At 46.7% G+C, this 16,698-nt stretch overlaps 1 protein-coding gene across 2 annotated transcripts in view; it reads left to right on the top strand.

Annotated features, from left to right (window-relative positions):
- Positions 1–54: 54 nt before the first annotated feature.
- EPS15L1 (epidermal growth factor receptor pathway substrate 15 like 1) overlaps positions 55–16,698 on the top strand; it is a 284,608-nt gene continuing 267,964 nt past the window's right edge. For both annotated transcript variants that reach the window (XM_078671329.1, XM_078671330.1), the window contains exon 1: positions 55–165. In XM_078671329.1, the coding sequence (XP_078527455.1) occupies positions 139–165 (27 nt within the window). In that variant the 5' untranslated portion in view covers positions 55–138. The remainder of the gene's footprint in view (positions 166–16,698) is intronic.

The raw sequence follows: 16,698 nt of genomic DNA on the forward strand, positions 1-16,698 counted from the left end.
TGTTGTCCTTCTTCCCTCTCGCTGGCTGCCCGCGGTCGGTCCTGTCCCTGTGACGCCCCGCCCTCCCGCTGACGTGCCCGCGCTTCCAGCAGCAGCGGTGGCGGCCGGGCGCGCGCTTCCCGGGGTGACGGGGGGAAGATGGCGGCGCTCATCCCTCTCACTCAGGTAAGAGGGGCTCGCTCCGCGCAGGGGCCGAGGGGAAGGGCTGCATCCCCAAAGTCGGGGCTGGGGCGGGCGTGGCCAGACGGTGGCCCGCCCTGCGGGGGGGGGGCGTGAGGCCGGTCGAGCCGGGGCACCCAGCCGTGCCCCTCCCTCAGTGACAGCTGACGGGGAGGCATGGCTCTGTGCAGACACCCTGCCACCTGGCTGCAGAGGGTCACCCTGCTGAGACCACCCGTGTCCCGAGTACACCTGCACCTGGGATGCTCTGCCACAACAGGCACCCCCACCTGGAGCCACAACTGGCACCCCCACCTGAAGCCACAACTGGCACCCCCACCTGGAGCCACAACAGGCACCCCCACCTGGAGGCACAACAGGCACCCCCACCTGAAGCCACAACAGGCACCCCCACCTGGAGCCACAACAGGCACTCCTACCTGAAGCCACAACAGGCACCCCCACCTGAAGCCACAACAGGCACCCCACCTGAAGCCACAACATGCACCCCCACCTGAATCCACAACAGGCACCCCACCTGAAGCCACAACATGCACCCCCACCTGAATCCACAACAGGCACCCCCACCTGGAGCCACAACAGGCACCCCCACCTGAAGCCACAACAGGCACTCCCACCTGAAGCCATAACAGGCACCCCCACCTGAAGCCACAACAGGCACCCCACCTGAAGCCACAACAGGTACCCCCACCTGAAGCCACAACAGGCACCCCCACCTGAAGCCACAACAGGCACCCCCACCTGAAGCCACAACAGGTACCCCCACCTGAAGCCACAACAGGTACCCCCACCTGAAGCCACAACAGGTACCCCCACCTGAAGCCACAACAGGTACCCCCACCTGAAGCCACAACAGGCACCCCCACCTGAAGCCTCAACCGGCATTCCCACCACAACAGGCACCCCCACCTGAAGCCCTACTCTCCCCTATACCCTTCTGCTCCCCAGCATGCTCCACAGCTACGGTGCTCCAGTCACCAGCATACCCCCCTCATCCATGCATGCACCTGTCCCCCATATACAGCCCTCCCCCCAGTATACCTTCCAAGTCTAGGTATGCCCCTGTCTGTCCTCCTTTTGCCTCCATTAAAGCAACCGGCTGAGGCACCTTGCCCCAAGCAAATGCACATCATACGCCACCGTGTTCACAGAAGTGCTTCCACTCCAGAGCCACCCACCCCGCCATTCATCCTCCAAAGATGCTTGTTTCTGCCCCTTTGAAACCCAGGTCACCAGCAGGTATGCAGCTGAAATGTAGCAGCCATACACCTGAACCATGCTTCTGGTCCACCTAGAATGTGTTCACGTAAGTTCCCGTGGTCCAGCATACCTTCAGCCATGATGCTTCTGCCTCCACTCTCCTGAGATGATGCCTATGCCTTCAGCAACGCAACCATCTGAGGTTCCCCTGCCATACCTACCACATATGTTACAGAAAGATGCTTCTTTTTCATGCCCCCCCCCCTTACTGGCAGTGCATCCACCTAGATCCCTTTCCGCCAAAACAACTCATCCTAAGATGTTTGGGCTTTCAGTCTACATCTTCATGAGTTATCTTCCATCGTTTTAGCAAGCAACCATGTGATGTCCCATCTCCTACAACATACATCAACCATAGATACTTCCTTTGGCCCCATCAATGCATCCACCTAAGACCCTCATGCTGCAGCATATATTCTCCTGAGATGCCTGCAACCAGTCACCAATTTGAGACCCATCTGTCCTACTATAGACATCAAGCTGAGAACCCCAAACATCCCCACGTGTAATGCACCAGGCTTTCCACCACCATCAGCATGACATCTGTGTGACCACAACACTTAGCAGAGATTAGGCAAGAAATCAATCTGATTTCCCTGCACCACAGGATGACACCAGAGGCCTCCCAGCAACCTTACGATAGAAACCTCCTTTGAGACCTCTCATCATTACACTTGACATTTTACTGAATACCCAATGCCAAAACCCGAATGGCTATCACTTGACACCATACAATATTTTAGCCATTTTACACACATACCTCACTGCATTCCACAGACCACCTATCTACAGCAGTCTCTGGACACACTCAAATTCATTTGGCATTCCAAACTATTTCTAACTTCACAACCCCAGAATCCTCCTCATTCATAACCAGAAAACATCCCAAACATGTAGTGCAGGTTTACTTGAGTGACCCTGGTGTGGTAGTAATGACAACCCATTTTGCAGAGTGGCCATCACTTTTGGGGCACAGCTTAAAGAATTACTCCCTCCAAAAAGTTTGATCTCAACTTTGACCTCAAATTATAGACAGACTGATTTCTGTGCAAACCATGGAAAGAGGGTCTTACGTTTTGCCAAGAAGTCATCCAAATAATTTATTTGCATTTTAAATATAGTGGTACCATATCCATTTCAGCTTCTATAGGACCGTTTCACATTATGATTATGTATCTTGATATAAACTCCTTCTGTATCTGACGTATATTCCAAGATTATCAATGTTGTGTTTAACTGGATTGAGAGCCATGGTAGGTGTTGAAGTGAAGTAAATATGAAGTGATTTGCTTATGTGTTTGATTTTAGCATACTTTGGTAAAGGCAAATGTCAAAATGATTGATTAATGCAAATGAAATTCTGCATGTCCATAGTGGTGCCGTATGAGTGCAATAGTTGCTAGGTTTTTCCAGCCGAGACAAGTGAAAGACTGGTGTCGTATGAGGCTGGTGGTTAGTCACTTTATCCATCTGGGTAGCTGTTTGTTCAGTTAGTGTATAGATTTGATTGGTTGATGGTCGTGGGCCGTGGCTTGTCTCTGCAAAAAGGAGGGTGATCCCTTCGAAGCAGTGACAAGTCTTTCTGGAGAATATTTAGGTAGATATTTTATTCATTGAAGATGTGCTGACGTCCAGGGGGTACACCCTGAAGATCTGCCTCTGTTTCTTGTGCCTTATCTTGTGCTAAATGTTTATGGTGAATTTGATCCCTAGACAAATGGTGGGACTGAAGTTTTGATGCTAGGATATCTCGTGGAGCTACGTCCTTCTTTTGTAGAGTCTGATCATTCCAACGGTTCTCAGGTGTCCATATTCATCTCACTCTTGAAGATCGATATTTTGATGTATTCCTCCATTTCCTTCACACACCAATTCAAGGGCAAGAAGAGAAGGCCATTCATTGAGAGCATGCTCTGTCTGGTTGCGCCTACTACACCCTAGTGTGGTGTAGGACTTTGCTGTATGCAGAATCCATTATTTCCTCTCATGAGGTTACCTGGTCTTCTCTGAAGATACTAGACCACAAAGGTATTTACATATCCGGTATAACATAATACAAGTTTGGGTTTAACTCATTTGGTAATGGAATGTTTCCAGTGTCCCCAACACCTTGCTATCCCCTGTAGCATCTAACAGAGTGGTTTCCATTGAGGAAATATTGTGCGAACCGCTAAAGTCATTACAACTCTTATACCCTGACACATAAATGATGTAATGCCCAAGCAAATGTATTAAAAAACATATTTTGTATGAAAAAACACATAGAAATGGTAAAATATAACTTCTTTTACATAGGTATGCAAGTGTGAGAGAACACAGAGAATATCAAACGGATTGCCAACAGCAGTGTTAAAATGTAAAGCTTTTCAAGAGTTCCAGCTCTGTAGAAGTTATTCATGTAGCTTGATTAGAGGGAAGAGGTGATGGTTAATCTTCACTGTTGAGTCTGTCTTCGTAATATATTCCACAATACTATGAAACTTGCACTGCTGGCGTCTCTTCCAGATTTAGCACTTATTCAGATATTGGATGCTGATTGACTCCCAACCATCTCTTATGTGTCCTGAACAGATGCTCTCTTGGTTGAACTACACAAAAGAGTATTAGAAATCTTATCACATCTCTTGGTGAGAGTTGTCCTCTGAAAACCAGTGAGGAGCCCTCCGTAGGGATCACCTTAAAACACGTTTTCCTTGGACATCAACGTAATTTAACATATAGTTCGCTGAATGCAGCAAAAGCCATTTAGTGCGCAGAGAGCTTCAGTTGGTTCCTGGAAGGTATGTTGGCATGTCTGTAGTTAGTGGATTCTTTGGTTGGCTCCCATCCTATGATCAATCTTGAAAAAATATAGCCATTGAACGAGGACAACACAAATGCATATCTGGGCAAGAGCACACAACTCTCACCTTCTTGGCATTTACTGTTGATGTTGGACGCTACTATTCAACCGCCCACAGACCTGGTACAAAAGTGGCAGCAGGTGACAGAGAACATCAGTGGTACAGGTAGATTTATCAGTAGGAAAGTGAAGTCCACTCAAGTACTGGAATTATCTGGGAAACGGATTCCCTCATGAAGGCAATTCATTTATGCGTCTTCCCTTCCAAAACAGTATTGTCGGGTGGGTGCGATCATGGCACTCTATCAATAAAAATGACTTGTTCTGTATGAAGGAAAGGTGCTATCGCCAAGGTCAGAATTAACATGAAAATGAAAAAATGGCAGGTGTTCATTGGTTGCGAGAGTTCTTGAACACCCTACCTAAACCACGTTTCATTCTTTCTGATAGAACAGAGGAGTTTACATAGCAAGACACCCCTTGTAAATTACCCAGTTTGACTGCTGCATAGATTTTGTGACCGGGGCGAAAAGTGGGGCAGACTGTTACTGGACAGTGCTGGTGGATTTGTAGGCCAGGAAAGGACCGCCCCCTCCCCCCTCACACCATATGGTTTTCTGCATTTATATTTTTAAACAAGATTAATGTAAAAGAGCGGTGAGGGGCCTTTGATCCAAGTAAACAGAATTGTCTGACTTCATAGTGTGGAGGCATCACCGTAACTGTTGTGTTAAGATCAGTTATTGCCTGTGACTAGACAACATTTAGAAATAAAAAAATGTTTGTCAGATGTTTGGCTGCCCTGAACAAAGGAGAACCACAAATCCTGTTCTAATACTACCTTGTTTTAATGCAAGGGAGCATATCCTTTGTGAGCACGTAGAGGCATGAGTGGCTGATAGAGTTCACTTAACCTCCGCAGTGAGTGTACTCAGGAAGAGAATGTCTAGTGACCCTTCTTCCCAAGCTTTCACCTTTATACCTCCTGCTTGATTTCTTGGTCTCAGGTAATTGTGTTGATCAGGGAAAAGCACCATAAATGACTACAGAAGCAGTGGTAGACTGGAATAGACAGTCGCCTGTGGCTTGGGGATCTCTCGGCCCTGCCTCAGTATCTCCATTAGTCTACCACGACTTGCAGCTTTTGCCAAACCCTAACTTCTCTTTTACTCCCATTTACTGTCTAGCGTCTCCTTCTCCTCCTTTGTAACACATTAATTTCCTGGGTAGGAAAAAGGTTGGAGAGGATTGTCTGTGCTCGCTTATACACATGTTTTTAGGCATCCATCTAATCCCAAGGCTCCTCAGGCCTTGGAGTTGTGATGTGCAGCTATATAAATAAGAGTGAATGGTTTTACAGTTGCGAGGTTCTTTTTAGAATTAATTAGGAGGCATAATTCCATCCATTTTTAGCCATAAATGTATGAGTACGGCCATAAATACATTTGTGAACTGGGCCCGTACTTTGTCTCCGTCTAGAGAGATACGAGCATCTTAAAGCGCAAGTCTCATTTTACATCCTACTCTCCCGAGCTCACTTCTCCCTTCTCCACTCTTGATGCTTTGTCAGCCTGTGGGCTTCTTAACGTGCTACATTATGAGCATAACTCATAGGTCTCTGGCTGGCCTCTTAGCATATCTGTCCATGTGATCAGCTGGTACAATAAAGCAGACAGCAAATAAGGGCCTTAAGAGGCTTCGATCTGCAGTGCTGCTGTAGATCCCATAAAATCACAGAACATTAGTGAATACCCAACACAGACACGCAGAGGTTTGGTTGGGGATGTTTGTAGCTCAATTCCTACACATAGTTGCTTCACCCTGCTGGGTTTGTATTTTAGATCGCCCACAGTTGATGCAGGGCAGCATTACCAGATGTACCGTGAGTAGGATGACCGGATGTGAGGAACTAAGTGCAGAGATAAGCACACCGCAGGGCGAGGCGCGGCTCGAGCAGCTGGTCATTGATCACTGGACAGGCGGACGTCGAGCTTGGTGAGATCAGCACTTTCTGTCGCTCGCCCAGTTCTTTGCTGAAGATGGTAACCTGGGGATGGAGCCTGTGTATTGGATCCCTGAACAACTGATCCCATGTTTGCTTGACACTCTTCAGTTTAAATATAAAGCAGCGTGCTTGCTTTTCTCTAGTTTTAGAGTCATTTTCAGCATAGTGAAGCTGAGATGCTTGGTGATGTGGCGACGGGATAGCTTACTGACATGGTTGGATTCCAGGTGAATGGGTTGTCATTCCAGATGTTGGTCGATATGGTTTTAACTTAGTCTTAATTGTGGGGGTCCCCATGGGACTAGTCCAGTAGTTTTTCCTTCTTTTACATTGGCTTGTTCTAAAAGCTGCAGAATTGATGCACATAATTACACTAGCAAATTAAAGTGTCTCACATTGATGTCCAACCATTGACCCTTTATTAGCAAATTCTTCATGCAGTGGGCTTTGTTTTGAAATCTCGTGGGAGTGTAAATGCGCCATGCACGAATTTTGTTTGTGAAAAACGTTTTAGTAGAATGATCCTTCTCTGTAAATGTGTTATAGTGAGTCCTGATAAGAAGTTTAAGGCAGTAAGCAGCCTTGCTGCAGGCAGAGAACTTAATTTAGAATCATACATCTGCAGAGAGGGATGTGACCCTTGTGATCATGGTGTCCAGTCCCCTCTCATAGCACAGGACACACTTGGGTGAAGTGCTCTGCGAATCCTCGAGTTCAGTGACCCAGATAAAGCAGGGACTAATGCTGTACAAAGGTGACACCGCCTCAGGGATTGTGTCCAAACTCCTGCTGTGTAACAGACACTATTTGATTCTCTCAAAATGTACCAGAGACCCTTGGTCCTCTGGTCTACGTCTCTGTGTGGAGCAAGAATCATAACCATATTAATGTAATAGGACCACTTGAGTCATCCGATGCGCTCTCTCTGTTACCAGGGTATTCAAAGGTGTTTGGGACACATATCTAACCCCGTGTGGGGCGCATGGACCAGAGCTCCACGGAAGTATTTTGAATCCTATGGGCAACCTCCACCAACCCTCTGTATGAAGCATGTACCGGGACTGTTCTAAAGGTTTTGAAACCTGTGAATACCCAGCTCTAGCCCTCAGTGTGAGGCATTAACCAGGTCTTTTTCCTAAAGTATTTGGAACCTGTGAATACGCATCTCTAATCCACTATGTGACTCATTTACCAGATCCCTTCTAAAGTATGTGGAGCCTGTGAGTACCAATCTCCTGCCTCTTGTAGTATGAATCAGCGCTGTACTAAAGTATTTGGAGCCTGTGAATACCTAGCTCCAGCCCTCTGTGTAAAGCATGAACTAGGGCTGTATTCAAGTATTTGGAACCTTTGGGCACCCTTCATCAACCCTTTGTACGAAGCATGTTCCAGGGCTGTACAAAAGTATTTGGAACCTATGAATACCCAGCTCCAGCCCTCTGTGTGAAGCATGAACCAGGGCTGTACTAAAGTATTTGGAACAAATGAATACCCAGCTCCAGCCCTCTGTGTTAAGCATGAACCAGGGCTGTAATAAAGTATTTGATACTTGTGGGCGCCCATATCCAGCCTTGAGTGTTGCACAAACTAGGGCTGTACTAAAGTATTTGGGATCCATGTCCAACCTCTTGGGTGAAACGGGAACTAAGCCTGTGCAAAAGTATTGGGGACCCTTGTGCAGCCCTCTATATTAAGCTTGAAACAGGACTGTACTAAATAAAGTATTTGGAACGTTAAAGTACTCGTGTCCACCATACTTCATGTGAAGTATAAACCAGGACTAGGATAAAGTATTTATGGCCCTTAAGTACCGGTCTCGGGCTAAGTGTGTGAATCAGGAATATGCTAAAGTAATTTGAATCTGGGGCTGCCCATCTGGAGCCCTCCATGTGAAGCATGGACCATCATCACTGTAATGTACTAATTCCTTCAGGAGGGTTTTCTTGCACAACTTGTAAATTAATTCTCCTTTCGTTTATATTATTGCAGGGATTAACGGGCCAGTCTTTTTTTTGCTTCCTGTTTTTAATCATTTTATCTTGTATCTTTACTTTTGACCGCGTTCCTCTTTGTTGGGTGCTTCCTTTTTGTTGGGTGCTTCCTTTTGATATGTACACCTATAGCCGGCATGTCTCTGGCTGGCTTCCCTTTTGAAGACTAACCTGCTCTTCCAGCCTTTTCATTTGCTAGTATTGTTTTAATTTTCTCATATTGTTTGGCTTCATTTTCGTGTGAGGTTTGACATGGCAGCTGTCAATCAGACTTATTGCTAAAAATATATCTAAAGCTGATTTGAATCGTCCCTTTAAACCTTTGGCTTGCCTTGACCAGCCTATTTCAGCCATTGTTTTGGGACTTTGTCTTGGCTCAGCTGAGTAGAGTATTCCTCTCTCACTTAATGTTATTTGCCTGTTTCGTGGTACTCTTCCACCTCGAATAAAGGCTTCCTTTGAACTGCTAGAGGGACTACATTACAACTGGAGCACTCCCTGTCCAATATAACTGGTTCCCTGCTGTATTTCTCGCTCTGTGCTAACACAAATTGTGTAAGCACTTTTAACATGGATGTGTCTTTGCCAATGCTTGTTATTATGCTGGGCTCTGCATTCAACGTCTGCATTACTAATGTCTTATAAAATGTCTATTTGCTTTGTCACGTTTGTCACATGGACTAGCCCTGGATATATGTACACCTCCCCTGGTTTAATTGCAGTGGTGGGCTTTAAGAAACTTTTTAGCAGCCGATATATATTTCTCTTCTGAGCCATAAACTCCTATTTGAAATTTCCTTTAGTTACTGCTTTTGCCACAGTGTATTTTACGTATCTTGGAAGATATTGTTTTAAAAAAAATATATTTTATGTTTTCCAAGGTGTGGTTCTGTGCCTTTGCCACACATTTATATCCTTTTTTATCTTCATAAATATGATGTTTACTTCTATCCTGGCTCCGACTCTATCCTTTTCACTCTGAGCCTTTAGTTAGTGCAGAGCAGTTATGTTTACTGTGATTATCTGTAATAACTTAAAATAATTCTTTGCCTTCACAAATGCCAGTTTTCAATATTCTAAAATACTGCCTTTAAGTGCCCTATGATAGATGAGACTGCCCAACTCGGCTTTGCTTATTTAATTTACCCTTGGAAGGATGAAAGACAGTCTTGCTTCCCAGGATTTGACCCTCCTACATTTCGGTGTCTGTGAGTGGACTCTACCACTGAGGTTTTGTATTAGCACACAAGGTTCTTTGGCGTACAGCATGTATAGTCTACATGCGTAAAGCACTTGTAGACAAAGACTGTTGTTTCTCCAGTTTTCTATTGTTGCTATAATTTTCACACTGTGTGTACTAACCAAGTAGGGTTCTCTGCAGTAGGTTTCCTCTTTCCAAGAGAATCAGATGAATGTATCTTACTATTCGGTTCCTGTCTACCTCATTGTAGGCTTTCTCGCCTTTGCACCTAGGCCTCTCAATAAAAGAACCAGTTTAGTTTCACCCCCCCCATTGACCCCCCCCAAGTTACTATATTTCCAACAATACATTCAGTTTAAGCATGAAAGTGAAGATAGATGGTTATATCTGTGCCCACTCCTGTTTTAGGCAAATATTGTTAGTTAGATGCACTGTTTTAGGGACATCCTTAGAAAACCCCCATAGACCTTTTTAGCTGCTAAACATCGCCACTCACGCTGGTTTATTCCTTCATGCCACATAATGCTGCAACAAGGCAGCATGCCTCAGTCAGTCTCAGGCTCTGTTTTTGTGATCAGTCCTGCGTTTGCCATCAGTCCCCAGTTTGCAATCATTCCAGCATTTGCGCTTATTGTTGAATTTGTGCTGGGCGTTGTAGAGTTCTCGTTTTAATAAAGTGGTACCTTCTCTCCTGATGGAAGGCTGATTTAGCCATCGTCCTTCTTACTCTACCACTCTTCTGAAAATCCTTCTCCCAATCTCCGTCGATCTTAAATTTCACCTCTCCTGCAGTACTCTTGAGATGGAGCGGAGCAGGGTAGGAGACGATTATCACTTCTTGACCCTGACTTCATTGCTCCTTGCTGTCATTTTATCACCGTGGAAAAAACTCTTGGGGTTTAAACTGCCCTCTCATCTCTCTTGCACACCCAGAGGATCCTTCTGATGCTGCCTCCGAAACCTTTGCCCATCGCTTTTCAAAGCCTCCGTTTTGTCCAATCTCCCTTACGTTAATGCTCTGAATCAGGGCACCTTTGCTTACTTCATTTGTCGACTTCAAATCAGTCACAAAACAGACGCCCCTCTTCTCGTCACATCAAGCAAAGAGCAGCACATTTCCTTAGGCTACTAAAATTGCTCTGACTCCCAGTGAGCCATTCCATTAAATGACAGCCGTCTGTATCAAATCGAGGAGTTTTTGAATCCCAATCTTGCCTTTTATCCCTGACCAACACACGTCATTCCAGTACTTGTGTTCCTTGCACCACTGTTTTAAATTCTTTATGCTTGGGGAATTCCTATAGCATGAACTTCGTCAATAGGCATTGGAGTGCTGTCCAGGGCAGAAGGCAAAGTTACCATCAGAGGGTGAATCTAGGTTGAGTTCCTGGATTTTGAGAGGGGAGGTAGACTGTTTACTGTGCCGCAACGCTGTGTCCTTTTAAGACCGGCAACAGTGTCTCAACCGGAATTCACGTAAAAAGACAAGTATAATATAGAACAGGTCCATGTCAATCACATAGAGAAAGGAGACCACAAGGGTTTAAGGAGGAATTGTTAACCATTTTTTTTCTTGCATTTATTGGTCTCGAGCATGACAGTGTCCAGTCTGAGGGCGTGCCAAGAGCCACCAAAAAGTGGCGAGTTTGTCGGGCAGTCAGATGGGATGCCAGTCCTGATGGCTTTCTAAATGGTGTAGCTGGTTTTGAAGATGGTGCAAGGTGGAAAGACGAGTCATTAGAGTTCCATTAGAATGGCAGTGATGTGGCCATATTTCTTGAGGACCCCAACGAGGCTAAAACATGTACTTTTGGAATCTGTGATTTGCCTCATGGCGAAAGGTTCATGTCTTGGTGGGTCCACTCAGACTTTCAATTCCTTGAGGTGGATATAAAATGTATTGTATTGTAATTGCAGTTACATAGTACTTACTACCACTGTTCTCACACTGAAGAAAAGGAAACTATGTTTTATAAATAAATAAATAAAATATCCAGACTGTTTACTTCCTTCTGCGGAAGTCATGGCCAGGAAGGACGCGTCACCAGGAAGCAGTCGCTTACCGTAGCTTGTTATCCTGTGAATGGATTCAGCAGGCATGGTGTGTGGTGGAGCCATCTTTGTGTAAGATGGAAGCATGGGTACCATCCCTCCTTCTCTAGGGACACACCCATCTCTCCTCCTCCCTCTTCCTGTCCTCTCTGTAGAAGCATCCCCGAAAATCCCAGTCATCTCACCGCAGAGTACCTCTGTAGCAGTAACAATATCTGGGCCATCCCAGACTCCATATCTGCCCATACACACATCAGTTAAAGCAACTGTACACGGTACACTCTCTTCGTACGTGGAGCTATGTATTACAATATATTAACCTATTTACTAGATGATTATTCAGCTGGTATTAGGGTTCAGATTAACAGGAAGCAACTTCACAATGTACTCATTTACATCCAAAGCACAAGCTCGTTGTGTATAAAAGAGAGAATTGTGGCAGTATACTTTCCTTCAGTCTATGTCTGGTGGAAAAATGCTATATTTTTCCATTTCTCATTGAGAATTCATGTTGAGGCTGGTTCACAGTTTCTTTTTACAAGAAGACCGTTTTGAGTGCTGAAAGGGGACACTTGAATGTCCTCTGGAGAAGTGGTCAGAGAGAAAGTTCACAAAATGCTAAAACATGCGTTTCACACAAAGGAACACGTTGTAAAGCTTTCCCCATAACTGTGTAGCAAAATATGTTGCTGCATGTCCTGTGAGTGTGTACAGCTTTGAGGCAGAGTGTGTTCAAATGTTTACTACACATTAGTATGTGAAATGCTATCAAAATATCCAAAAGTGAGGGTAAAAAATTGATAAAGCTAAGATATGTATCTCTGTGGTCTGGTCTGCTTCTTGGTGTTGTTGCCCACGTCTTGCTGTTGATGCCTGCACCTCAGTGGTGTGCTCCACGTATCGGTGATGTGCTCCACTTCTTAGTGGTGTGGTCCACGGCTCAGTTATTGGTCTGCATCTCGGTGATCTGCTCCACATCACGGTGGTGAGGTCCGCATCTTAGTGCTCTGGTGTTCATCTCACTGGTGTGGTGTGGTTCTGGTTAGACATCAACTGTTTGCCCGGATATATTTGGTCTTGCCAGCCTTTGTATCATTTCTTCTATCTGTTCAACATCGTATAATATTAGGAGTGACCATTTTTATGAAACAATGTAAACTAAATTGTCTCTTGGGGCTTAAACGGTCAGTTATTCCCAGCTCAATATTACTGATTTGATTAAATCACAAATGCTGAAAGGCTGGAGTTGCCATGCCAGGATAAACTTGTGATTTGCTGGTACCAGGCTGATGTCAAGCACGCCACCCGCAAACACCACCAGCTGATCCACGCCACCAAGAAGACAGCATTCAAGGAACGACTAGACTACAACGCACACAACAGCAAAGAACTCTTCAGCATCGTCAAAAAGCTCTCGAACCCCAGCGCCGGAACCAACGACATCACCCCCTCGCAAGAACTCTGCGACTCACTCGCCTCGTTCTTCCACAGCAAGATCGCCGACATACACAACAGCATCGGCACACAGCCCACGCACCCAACCACCGAACCGACGCCCCCCACCACCACCCTCCGCGCCTGGACCCCGGTCAGCACCGAAGACACCATCCACACAATGAGCACCATCCACGCCGGATCACCAACAGACCCATGCCCCCACCACGTCTTCAACAAGGCCGCCTCCGTCATCGCACCCCAACTCCGAGACGTCATCAACTGCTCCTTCAACACCGCCACCTTCCCGGAGAGCTGGAAGCATGCCGAATTCAGTGCCCTCCTGAAGAAACCATCAGCAGACCCCACCGACCTCAAGAACTACCGCCCCATCTCGCTCCTCCTGTTTCCTGCTAAAGTCATCGAAAAGACCGTCAACCGACAGCTAGCCGCCTTCCTCGAGATGAACGGATCCCTCGACCCCTCGCAGTCCGGCTTCCGAGCCAACCACAGCACCGAGACCGCCCTCATCGCAGCCACTGACGACATCCGAGCCCTGCTCGACAACGGGGAAACAGCGGCCCTCATCCTCCTGGACCTCTCCGCAGCATTCAACACTGTCTGCCACTGCACCCTAGTACAACGCCTCAGCAACATCGGAATCCAAGAAAAGGCACTGGAGTGGATCATCTCGTTCCTCGGCGGAAGAACCCAGAAAGTCCGCCTGCCCCCGTTCAGATCCGAGGCCACCGAAGTCATCTGCGGCGTACCACAAGGATCATCACTCAGCCCCACCCTCTTCAACATCTACATGAGCCCCCTCGCACGCCAACACAACCTCAACATCATCTCCTACGCCGACGACACTCAGCTGATCCTCTCCCTCACCAACGACCCAGCCACCGCCAGAACCAACCTTCACGAAGGGATGAAAGAAGTAGCCGAGTGGATGAGGAACAGCCGCCTGAAACTGAACTCAGACAAGACGGAAGTCCTCATCCTGGGACCATCTTCCTCCGCCTGGGACGACTCCTGGTGGCCCCCTGCCCTGGGCAGCGCACCCAAACCAACGGACCACGCACGCAACCTGGGCTTCATCCTGGACTCCTCCCTCTCGATGACCAGACAAGTCAACGCCGTCTCGTCCTCGTGCTTCAACATCCTATGCATGCTCCGGAAGATCTTCCGATGGATCCCCACCGAAACCAGGAAGACGGTCACACAGGCACTCGTCCCCAGCCGACTGGACTACGGAAACACCCTCTACACCGGAACCACAGCCAAACTACAGAAGAGACTCCAACGCATCCAGAACGCCTCCGCACGACTCATCCTGGACATCCCCCGTCACAGCCACATCTCCGGACACCTGAGAGACCTGCACTGGCTCCCCGTCAACAAGAGAATCACGTTCCGACTCCTCACCCACGCACACAAGGCCCTCCACGACCTGAGCCCCAGGTACCTCAACAACTGCCTGACCTTCTACACTCCCACCCGCCAACTTCGTTCGACCAGCCACGCTCTCGCCGCCGTTCCACGCATCCGAAGAGCCACCATGGGAGGAAGATCCTTCTCCTACCTGGCAGCCAAGACATGGAACTCCCTCCCCATCCGGCAGACCCAAGACCACCTCTCCTTCAGGAAGAAACTCAAGACCTGGCTGTTCGAGCAGTAGCAGACCCCCCTCCCCCAAGCGCCTTGAGACCCTCCGGGTGAGTAGCGCGCTATATAAATTTCTTGATTGATTGATTGATGTATGCAGCAAGCACTTGCCCACTGGAATTCCTTCCACCCAGTCATGCAATCTTATGGAGAAAGGTCAGTTTTTTGCTTGCAGTGTGGGAGGAAGGAGTCGACGAGTAGATTTCTCAGTGAAAGGTTTTGGGTCAAAGGATGCAGCTGAGATAAGATGACACAGGGTGGCAAAACTTGTCTACCCAACACCTCAAACCAAATACCTCCCAGCAGGCTGTAGGACTGGCACATTTCAGAATAGGCGACAAAGTTGTAAGCAGGTAGATTTTTAGCAAAACACAGCCACCAACTACTTTCTTTCTTCGCTTGTTTACTTGGAAACCTCCTGCTAGTGAAGTCCAAGCTGTTCAAAGATTGCATTCAACAGACACACACATATCAGAGCAGCACAGCTGCCAAGAAGCATTTCACAATCACTTACTCAACGACGAGACGGATCCTAAACCTTGTGTAATGGCTCTTGTCACAGCTTGACGTTCATTCCTAAGAGATCATTTTCTTTAAAAATGCTTCTGTTCTGTGCTCTTTGTTTGATATTAACCTCAATCATATCTGGTTCCCTTTTTGATTTGTATTCATAGTATGGTGCATTTTACACACCGGACTCACCAAAAGCATCAACCTACTTCTTGGTAAGAAGAGAGCGTTTTTTACTCCTACAGTGCTCAGTTTTCCACGTAGAGATGGTTATGAGCTGGTGAAGGTCCCACAAATTGAGGCGACGTCTGATGCTGTGATCTTGACTTTTGTCTGATGATTGGTGGACTTGTGTTGCTTTAGCAACGGCAGCCGGGTCAGAGTATACCTCTTGTTGTTGAAATGGGTTGGTACCAGTATGTTATTGTCAGGTTATCATCTGACATAACATTAGTCCTACATTTCACCCCATGAGAGTTAATACTATGAAAACGATACCCTGTAGAACAATGTTTGTGAACAGTATTTAGGAAGCACTATATAAAACTCAAAATAACAAGTCTTTATATCAGACGGTATTGCTGTACATGATATTATAGCATACAACCGATTACAATTTGTAGTATCAAGAAAGTAACTGAGCCAGATACTGGCAGGTATGTCCTTTAAACGTTCTGGAAGGAAATTGAGGAGGTAGGAAGTGTGGGAGGAGACCTCTCTATCCTCGGTGCATCCGCTCACAATGCATTGTAGAAGGACCTTGGCTCTGCAGAGTAGGTGTGCGTGGAGATAAGATCTTCTTCCTGTGCCAGTTCACTATCAAGACCTAGCACGCTTGATCTTATACGATGAAGCTACTTGTCCCAGCTGCCTCCAGGTGAGACCATGCGATAAGGACATTGCAAAGAGGTTTCGGGGGTTCTGACACATTCTCAGAGCGTGTTGGTGCTGTCGATTCCTGGAGAGTTGTTACCTTTTTCAGAATATTTATTTATGTATTTATTTGTGAGTGTTTTATATAGCACTAGCTAGACCTGAAGGTTTCAGAGCGCCTCACAACAGTAGGTGTTCACATCAAAGATACGGGGCCACATTACCACAAACCAGAAATTGAATGATCGTCTTGAGTTCCAAGCCACGCATATACCCAAGTTGTACTTTTCCTGATTTTATTCTGCTCAGGCTGGATTTGGTGCGTTGCGCTTGTCATGGAGTACGGCTGTTGATAAAAGTAGGTCTCATGTCCAGGGGTCCTAGAGAGGTTGGCGTGCTGGAACATACACACATTTCATCTAGCTCGGAATGACGAAAGGCCAAGTCAAACCTCACTAAATGTAACCCAACGACCTGAAGGTTGCAAATACTTGGCTGGATAAAGGGCCCAATTTAGAAATGTAATGGGATTGTTGCTGTTGGCGGGCTCGGTTTAGATGTTTTTAGGGGACCCACTCTGCGAGGAGTTGTACCCGGTGTCCCCTGGGGGATCTTGGGCATTAAGAGCGGCCCTTGGTTTACCCCCACGCGAGCCACGACAAATGAAAGCATGCCAGGGCGCTAA

This window comes from Lissotriton helveticus, chromosome 12 (genome assembly GCF_964261635.1).
Source record: "Lissotriton helveticus chromosome 12, aLisHel1.1, whole genome shotgun sequence".
Lineage (NCBI taxonomy): Eukaryota > Metazoa > Chordata > Amphibia > Caudata > Salamandridae > Lissotriton > Lissotriton helveticus.